The sequence below is a fragment of the Montipora capricornis genome, chromosome 6 (genome assembly GCF_036669925.1).
Source record: "Montipora capricornis isolate CH-2021 chromosome 6, ASM3666992v2, whole genome shotgun sequence".
Lineage (NCBI taxonomy): Eukaryota > Metazoa > Cnidaria > Anthozoa > Scleractinia > Acroporidae > Montipora > Montipora capricornis.
In genome coordinates this window covers 61,556,278-61,566,277 of record NC_090888.1, presented here as the reverse complement: position 1 = coordinate 61,566,277, position 10,000 = coordinate 61,556,278, and the positions used below count along the sequence as shown (strand labels likewise).

Here is a 10,000-nt window from a genome sequence, read left to right as displayed (position 1 = left end):
TCGGGTCATTATTCCCCAGTACGGCCCTAGCGCTCGGTTAATAAGAGGTTAATATTTCCTTTGATTGCTCAGTACTACCGTGGCTTAATTAAAGAAACACTAATTTTAGACCTTAGTTAAAACCACATTTTTTGCGTTGGGAAGCAAGATCTGCGTTTGCAGCAAAGTTTTTCCTGAAAGTCAAACAGGACCGAAGCGTTTGCGTCAGTAACATAAACGAGACTTCCGTGTAACAATACAAGATTTACCTTTAACTTCTTTATCTCCTCTGACAACTTATCCAAGCGCTTGTTTTCTTCGCAGAAAGTCAAAGTCTCCTCTTTCAGATTCGCAATCTCAGTTTTCTTTCTTTCAAGTTCTTTTTCGGCAAACGAACACTTTTCTCGCCAAGTGTGCAGTTCAGAGGAGAGAGATTTAATCTCGGCTTGGCGATCATCGATTTCTTGTGCTTGATTTGCCATTACGTCATCCTGTTCCTCTAAGACTCGTTTCATGTTAAACAAGGTTTCCTTTTCCTTTCCAGAATCTGGCAAAAAAAGGTTTAAAAAAGTGGAATGTGGTTAAAGACGAACTACAGTGGTTGCGGTTGAATGAGGGAGTTAAACACTAGTGCTAAATCAAGTGCTATTCTTCAGTGTTTCCCTCTGGGGATTCAACACTAGAGAGTTGACGCTTGAGTAGTGCCAATACTAGTGTTACACTTTGTTTCTCTCAAGTGTGATCGCAACTAGTGATGCAACAAATTGCTGGTTTTCACTCAAGACGTTGGCGGCTTTTTTGGCGGAAGCAAAAGAAAACGTTTGCATCAAACTCACCAGACGTAACGAGTTCCAGGTCTTTAGTCACGGTTTTAAGCTTTTCTTCCAAAGAATCTTTCTGTCCGCGGAGTGGCTCCAGTTCGTTTTTCAGCGTGTGGGCAAGCTTCTCCGATTTCTGCTTTTCTAATTCCGAGTCTCGAAGCTTTTGCTCCAGGTCATCAAGGGATTTGTTTCTTTCTTGGATGGTCTTTTGCATGTTCATCATGTCCTGATAGCACTGTAGAATAGCAATATTTAGAGAACGCGTCTTTTATTTAATAAGGAGTTTGAGAAACGAAGACGGCGACACAACGCTACAAAATAATAACGTCATTGGTTAAAAAGAGCAAATAATCTTGCGGCTCGCAATTTTGACGGTAACGTGAGCATGCAACTGAGAATCTGCTCTTCTCTATTTTTTTTTTTAAACTGCACGTACCAATTTATTTTTAGGATAATTCGCTCACATTGCACGACGTAAACGAGGTTGCAAATTGCGGATGACTTACGATAGTGCAAAGTTTTTAATGTATATTTTGAGGTGACGTCGCAGGGAGCTTAAAGGGGCTAGGTCACGCTATTTTAGGTAATTTTGTTTCATTTTGTTAATTATGAGCTCTAAACGTCAAATTGGCAGAGCAAAAGTCTTTCATTTGCAAAATCACGGCCACATAACAACTGACAATGATTTTCCAGCTTTGTAAATGACATTTTGATATAGATTGAAGAAAGGTGGGCCGACGTTTTTCAAATTTACCTAAATTCAATCCACTTCAATCCTCTCCAGTTTTGTCCATCCATGCCGTCCCTTCTTGGCCTCCCTGTGTTTTGTTAGAGTTCTTCTATAGTTTTGAACAGTTATTTTGATATTTTAGTTAATTCTATGACCATTCGATCAGTGCTGAAATTGACTAAACTTGGGTGACCTAGCCCCTTTAAGCACGCGCGTTTTTGAGACGCGGACGGCAACCGGAAGAGAACATTTTGCGTCCCAGGACAGTGGTGTCTCACAGATTTTTTATACTTATCATCTCTAATGGAGAAAAGATACGCGGCCATGTAAATGTGGTTGTGTGAAGACAAGTTAAAAGGGGAAAAAGCTCATTTCCGGCTTCCGCGTCTCAAAAACGCGCGCTCTTAAGCTCCCTCATCCCAATAGGGAGCTTTAGCAACGACGACGGAAACGGCAACGAGAACGTCGTCGTGAAATTGTACGTGAAGAATACAGGCTTGGACGGCATTGAACTCCCAGACCTTTGCAAAATAATTGCGGTGGTATACCAATTGAGCTATCAAGCCAATCAGCAGGACTCAACTGGTATCCTTTCGATCCCAACATCCAATGTCAATTCTCCTTACTGACTGCCATTCATTACTTTTATGTCAGTTACGGGAATTGGATGATATATTTAGACAAAAGTACCCCAGGACCCAATTGTTTGGATAACGCTATCCACCGGATAAATTACTATCCAGTGGACAGAGCAAGTGGTTTTGCTAGTGTTTATCCACCGTTTGAACAACTGGTGCCACGTGGTTAATTTCTTTGTTCTCGTCACCAGCTTTCTACTTGACAATGTCTTGAGCTTGTGAGGAGAAAATTTATATCAATCACTCTTCGGAGTGAAAGGGGTAAACCTCTTCATTCGCCCATATTGTACAACGTGAACGAGTGAGAATAATAGCCATGAGCTGAAAGGAAAAAAAAGCGCATCTTGAAATGACCGCCACTGTCGCCGCTACGACTTCCACACAACTGACCCGTACACTCTGTCACGTAAACCCGCAGTTTTTCGACCCTCTCACAGTACAAACGCTCCTCTCCACTATCGCTCCACGGTTCTCTCACGTGTCGTTGTCCGTATATGGTAGTAACAGTAAACTAATTAGATTCTCTCCGCCCCCTTCCGGAGGGAGGGATAGGCCTGTAAGGGCCGATTTACACGGTACGAGTATTGTCGCGTGCGACAAGCGTACGACTTGACTTACGATTGTCTCAGCGCTTCAAACCATGTTTTATTAAAACGCTACATTTTTTTCTGACGTACACGACAATCGTAATTGAGTTGTAGGTTTGATTTACACGAGAAGAGTCGTGTCGTAGGCCTGTCGTAAGCTTGTCGCATGGGACAAAATCGAACCGTTTCAATCGGCCTTAAGGACTAGTACATTATCAGAGAGGCAAAAAAACTCCCAAAGCGCCATGTGCTTGAGGTCTCCAGTAAGTTTGAACCTGCCTCTTACCGCTAAGATCTCTCTGGCGATAGAGTCTTCCTAGCTGAGGGGTAGGACGTTAATAGCACCATAAAAAACTACCTTCTCTTCAAAGATCATGTCAGGTGGCGAGTACCTTTAAAAATGGAGGTAACAAACTTGAAAAAAAAAAGGACCTAAACCATAATGAAATCTTTGTAATGTTCAATCGATGTCTCTTAAGATCTTTTCTCTTTCAAGTAAACTGCCCCTTGAGTGTCGAACAAAAAGGAAAGGGTAGTGAGCAATTAATCAATAAGAATGCTTACTCTTCAGGAACACCTTCTCTTGGCTCGTCACGCAACATTCCTCAAAGAAGACTGCGCGACAAACCGCGAGTCTTGATGGGATTTATCGAGTAAAAGACAGTACCTTGTCTAACTCCTGGGACTTTTCCTGTTCGGCGGTTTTTATGAAGTCTCTGAGTTTTGTCACCTCTTTCACCTTCAGTTCAAACTCTTCATTTCTCTTGCCCAACATGGAGCGAGCTTCGTTCACTTCCAGTTCCAGCTTTCCGATGGCCTCCTTAGCCGAGACAAACAAAAAAAAGAAAACATTCAATTTGGTGTGCAACATACTTGGATCCAGGTTTTCAATCGGGAATATGGAGAGTACAAACTGTGGATTGATTGATGTAAGCACTCGCCTCCGACTGTTGCAGCTAAAGTTTAAAACATGACCGATTGCCAAATCTCCGACACTTTCTCCCAAATTTTCCAGTTCTCCGTGCTCAGCAACTTATGCGATGCTGGCTTGCGCAGCTTGCGTAGCAGGCGGTTTGGTGAATTTTAGTTGACCTTTGAAATGTTATTGACTCGCGAAAACCTGGACTGGTGTCAAAAGCAAAGCGAAGGTGGAGGGGGAGGGGGCGAAGAGAAGGAGCAAGAAACTCCACAAGATTTTCGATACTTCCGTTCGCCAGCGAAGGGAGAAAATGTTGTTCCTGATTGGCTGATAAATTGTCAAAAAATCCGTCTGTCAGTCAACATTTACAGGTCCTTTTCATAAAAGTGTAAGACAAAACAGAGCCGACGATCTGTTTTCAAAAAATCTGGAAGCTTCCTTGGGGGAGCTAGGCCGGGATTTTCTGGTGTTCTTAAAGCGGTGAGAGCAGAAAGACGTTGTTAAGAGGTGATATTTTGGAGGTTTAATCCCATGGGATTCGGAGAAAGCTTCAAATTTCTGCAGAAGCAATCACACCTTTGAGATGTATCGATGACCAGATTAAAGGGGCAGTGTCACGCTATCTTTAAGTCAAACTTCAAAACACTAAAAGACGTCCTTGCATCAATGAAAACCAAAAAAATAATGCCGTAGTTTTGTTGCCAATGACCACTGAGGTGCACTAAAGCTATTCTTTGTTGTTTGTAGCCAAGAATGGAGAGGATAGAAATGGACTGAAACTTGGAAAAAAATGGGTAGTTTTTTCAAGTTTGGAGACAGTGTCTTCAGAAAGACACCAAAAATTAAATACAAATCGCTCTCTTGTCATAAATATATTTGACATCTTGTCAGTGGGTTGTCAGGGATGTTGTACGAGTGAGCTAAAGTACTAATTTACATTTTTACCAATTTTTGACCTAAAAATAGCAAATGAAGCATGACAGTGCCCCTTTAAAGAAGCTGAAGAATTCAGGGTTCACGGAAACCTCTTTATCGGCTACCATCCATTGGCAAATTCCACCTAACTTTCGCATCAGCGGAAGATGCGCTGGACAAGGCATTTCTCCAAGTACCCGAAAGGACATTCTCATAACTTCCACAAAAGATTGTCGCTTATTATTGTCGACAAATCGCCCACAAGAGAAACAAGGACAGGGAAACGCTAACGGTGAGTTGAAATCTCAGTTCGATATTGTAAAATTTTCCCCCCAAATTAATTCACTACTCGCACAAATCCCATAATACAGTTCATTTTGGGAGGTTATTGCATTTAAACAATGGACATCTGGTCCAAAGAGTAATTGACTCCCATTGGTTTTATGAAAAAAGCCAAAAATTGAGAAGACACCTACCATAAACTTCTCACTGGCACTGGAATTCGCTTCCTCAAGATCTTTGACTTTCTTTTCAAGGCTTGGCACTATTTCATTTTTAAATTTTTCTCCGTCGGCTTGAAAGCGAGATCTAGCTTGATTAGCACTCCACAGCTCCTCTTCTAATTCCTGAACTTTCTCTTCGGATAACGACAGCTTCTTCTTCCCTTCATCAAGCTCAGAAGATGACTTAGCTACAGCGTTTTTTAATTCCTCCTCAAGACTTTGAACTGTGCTTTGCTTCTCTAGTAGTCTCGCTTCGTTGTTTGCTAACTTTGTTTGGAAGTCGACAATTTTCGAATTCTGTGAATTGATCTTCTCTCGTAAAATCTGGATTTCTTCTCGTTTTTTCGCGGCGTCATCTCTAACTTCCTCAAGTTCCGTACTTGCATCTTGAAGCCCTTTCAATGCCTTGGACACTCGTTCGTTGCCTTCCCGTCTTAACTGCTCTAACTGTTCATTTGCTTCCTCAAGTTTACTGTCCTTGTTCGCTAAAAGTTCAAGGTTATCCTCTCTTTCTTTATCTGCTTGAACAAGCCGTCTTCTCAGCGTTTTTAACTCCTCCTTTGCGCGCAAATTCGGTTCCTTAGGAAACTTCTCCATTTCACTTAACTGCCTCTCCTTTTCGACCAGCGACAGCTCGAGTTTCTTTATGGTGTTATTTCTAGCAATGACTTGACTGTTTTTCTTATCGAGAGCTTTAGTAGATTCCTCTAACTGCTGTTCCAATTCCTTGACCGCATATTGATTCTCCCGCAGCTTCTGAATATCCGCTCTACACTCTGCTAATTCTTCTTCCAAAGCAGTTATCTTTCTGGTGGATTCGCTTTTTGAGTTTTCCAATTCAGTAGACTTGAAAAGGATTTGCTCTTCTAATTCTTTGATTCTTCTTCCCTCCTCTCTGGCTCCTTCTTCGTCTTTTCTCTTTTCTAACGTGTCTCCACCTGAAAACAATTCCGTCTTCATCCTTGCCAAAAGTTCGAGCTTTTCCTCCAGCGCCTTCTCGAGATCGAAATCTTTCTTTACGTTATCGTCTTTAACAGTTTGCAATTCGGCCTCCATTTCGACAATCTGCCTCTTACTGTCTTCCAAGACAACTTGTTTGTTGGAAATTTCCTTCGCAGCGTTTTCAAGATCATATGCCTTTTCGTCTCTTTCCTTTTTCACCTCCTGTAGAAGCAAATCTTTCTCTTTGCATTCACTTTTCGTCTTCAACAGTTCCTCTTTCGCCTCGCGCACCTCTTCTTTGACCTCTTCCAGTTCTTTCAGTAATTCATCCACTCCCCCTTTCTTCGTCTCTTCAAACGGAGAACTGTTCTCTTTGTCCTCTCCCTTCGCAACTTCAACCATCTGCCTTATGGCCTCGTCTTTTGATGCTAGATCCTTCTCTAAATCGGCAGTCTTCTTCTCGGCAGTTTGCAATTCATCTTTTATTCTTATAAGTTCTTCGTCGTTGTCAAAGGCCTGGGCGACATAGCTTCTCTCTCGTGCCAACTCATCTCTTGTCTCTTCTAATGACCTCACGAGCTCTTTCATCAACGATTCCTTATTTTCTAAATTCTTCTCTGCATCGGAAAGTTTAGATGAGGCAAGTTCTAGAGCTGCTTTCAATTTGTCAATCTCTTCAGCATTTTCCATACGCTGTTTTGCCGTTGATTTAGCGATTTCTAGTTCCTTTGTTAGATGCTTCAGCGCCTCGTCCTACGTTAGAAGACAAAGGATCGCATTGAAGTTTTAACGAAAGTGATTATGCCACACGTGTATGCATAAGTCGCGTACCATAACTTATTCTTTTTCCCTTAGCCTGCGAGCAAGCTCTTTCGAGGGGATTGGGGTGGGGGAGGAAAGAGGGAATAGGGTTAACCCTAGCCCTTTTCTCTCTTTCCTCCCTCACCCCTTCCCTACCCCGAGAGAGCTTGCTCGCAGGCTATTTTGCCTTTGTGGTAATTATCTCAACAACCCTCGTAAACATGAACACAATTAAGAGCAAATTGTCTTCTAAGGCGACGCTTCTGGAGATCCAAAACTGTACGCACCTGGTTTTTAAAAGAAGCTTCTTGTTTATCCAGAGCCGCTCTCAATTTACTCATTTCTGCCTCCTTCTCCGTAAATACCTCTCCAGCTTCTTCTAACATCTCTTTCAGCTCATTTGCTTCTTCATTTGCGGCATTTAAATGTGATTGAAGCTCTAGCACCACCTCGGAATCTGCCGCCTCTTCCCTTCTGCTATCTTTCAACTGTTTCACTTCTTGGCGCAACTCGGCAATCTTGGCGTTCAAGTCATTGATTACGTGTTGCTTGTCCTACAGAGAAAGAAAAGAAGGAGTCCCCGAATGATATTTATTTTTGAACAGAAGAAGTCATATAAATGAAAAAAGCTTTGCAACTTCACTGATACATTAATTTTGTTTACCAAAAAATTGAGGTGGAAAAAACATTTCTTTCATTGTCAATTCTCAATCTTTTTACTGGGTTGCCAAACCCAGTCGGAATCTCTGTAGCGTTTCGTCGTTTTCTTTTTTCCCGTGTCGGTAAAAGTCTTGCCTGTCGCTCCCCTGCTAAGTGGTATCTTTGTGCATAGAGTTTCTGCTCGTATTTTCTTAGGATAGAGAGGGTAGTGGAAATGCGTAGATTTCTCTGGTGGACACAGTAGAATGAATAAACTTAACCTGCAATGGCGTCGAAAGTCATGTAACGGGAATGGCGTTTTAGTGGATCTTTGAACAAAATATACCCTTATGAAGGTCAATAATGGCAAGTCAATTGGATATTGAACAAGAGAGGCGTTGGAATCTTAGAAGCGACGAGTAATGGACTTCGACAACAATCTATCGCCCGTCGAGCCGAAATGAAAGTGAGCTGCATTTCAAATATTTTACCAAGTGTGCTGTTACGTAGAACACCGAAACCAAATGGAAAATTCTCTGGTAACTTATGGGTTCAACAAAGACAGAGAACAAATCGAACACCTTAAGTGGATCTGTGATCAACTCTGCACAGTCTACAGGTAAAAAAAATAATTGGAAATGTGATAGCTAAGAATTATTAGAAAGAAAGCTTGTCGTCTATTTTGTGCTTCATTATTCAAGGAAAAGGTACTTCATGAAAACGGTTTGATCCTGGAAGTTTAGTTTGTTGTAATATTGCGCATATTTGACACGATTGAGTATTTTCTCTTCACGCACGTAATGAAATACGAAGGGGTTTTTGCGTCTAATAGCAAATATGTTGTTTGTTTCAAAAAATTGTTCGCTGGAAAAGGTGGCCTTTATGAATTCATCATGTTTTATAATATGCGAGCTTAACTGGATAGTTTTTATGGCAATAGTAAAGCATTTTTGTGTCAAAATGAGGTTAGCATCTTTCTGTTGTGCTAACTTAATTAAATATAAATATACATTTTGCATCGTGAGTTTGTTAATCTCGTTAACCCACAGGTAACCCAGGCTCACTGTGTGCGTCACGTAGGTATTAAAATCTAGAGAACATATGAGGCGAAGTTTAGGTCTGAAAATTTGCTAGAAAATGGTAATAAAAATCGATAAAACTTACCATGTGGTGAGCTGTTGTTGTCTTTAATACGTACACGAAGTTTCGGGGAAAATGGTCCCCGTTCACCTTCCTTCATAATGTAGTGACAAGGTAGGAGACGGAAGCCAGCGTCGGGACTCCGATCGACCCAAAACAAGCACGATTTTTTCCGCGAAAATCAAATCCAGTCGCTAAATAAACACGCCAGGTTCGTGGAATAGGAATTTCTCTAAACCATGAATCCACTGAAGCATCTCCAGGTAGCAACGCGGAGCCACCAGACTCCGTAAAACTTGTAAGTTAACCTACTAAAATGGCGGCCAGAAAGCGTGGTACTCACGAAGTGCCCAATTCAAAATGGCACTGAACTCTGGACGCCTGGTGACGAGTATAATAAGTCTCCCTCGAGGGAGGGGAGTCCCAAATTGCTCAGTGAGTTTTGTTTTTAGCAATTTGGGACTCCCCTCCCTCCAGAACGTATTATACTCGTCACCAGGCGTCCAGAGTTCAGTGCCATTTTGAATTGGGCACTTCGTGAGTACCACGCTTTCTGGCCGCCATTTTAGCAGGTTAACTTACAAGTTTTACGGAGTCTGGTGGCTCCGCGTTGCTACCTGGAGATGCTTCAGTGGATTCATAGTTTAGAGAAATTCCTATTCCACGAACCTGGCGTGTTTATTTAGCGACTGGATTTGATTTTCGCGGAAAAAATCGTGCTTGTTTTGGGTCGATCGGAGTCCCGACGCTGGCTTCCGTCTCCTACCTTGTCACTACTATATTTTGAAGGAAGGTGAACGGGGACCATTTTCCCCGAAACTTCGTGTACGTAATAAAGACAACAACAGCTCACCACATGATAAGTTTTATCGATTTTTATTACCATTTACTAGCAAATTTCAGACCTAAACTTCGCCTCATATGTTCTCTATATTTTAATACCTACGTGACGCACACAGTGAGCCTGGGTTACCTGTGGTTAACCAGCAATGGCGTCGAAAGTCATTGCAACGCGGATAGCGTTGTAGTGCATCTTATGTTGTTTGTTTCAATAAAATGTTTCGCTGGAAAAGGATTCCGTGATATTTTCTGCCTTTGTGAATTATCATATCATGTTGTGTATTGAATGTTCGAGCTTAAGGTTGAAATGTGATACGGGAGGATATCTTTAGTATTGCTCACGAAAATAAACAGGTCTGTTGGAAGCGTGCTTGAGTTTCAACAAAATGAGCCCCAAAATCAGCAAAAAAATGTGACGCCGATGAATAATAAAGTAGCTGCTATTTCCAAAAAGTCGGAATTACCTGGTGATAAATAACCTTGTCTTGGAGAGTAAATTTTTGACTTAGGAGAAACAATGGTCGACCCTCAAGTGTTTGGGCGATT

General features: G+C 41.8%; 1 protein-coding gene across 1 annotated transcript in view; it reads right to left on the bottom strand.

Moving 5' to 3' along the window:
* LOC138052728 (kinesin-like protein KIF20B) overlaps positions 1-10,000 on the bottom strand; it is a 35,726-nt gene that overhangs the window by 5,709 nt on the left and 20,017 nt on the right. Inside the window, exons 13-17 of the mRNA XM_068899286.1 lie at positions 7,123-7,389; positions 5,066-6,787; positions 3,423-3,575; positions 816-1,035; positions 249-526 (exon numbers count right to left, since the gene is read on the bottom strand). Of these exons, the coding sequence (XP_068755387.1) occupies positions 249-526; positions 816-1,035; positions 3,423-3,575; positions 5,066-6,787; positions 7,123-7,389 (2,640 nt within the window). The remainder of the gene's footprint in view (positions 1-248; positions 527-815; positions 1,036-3,422; positions 3,576-5,065; positions 6,788-7,122; positions 7,390-10,000) is intronic.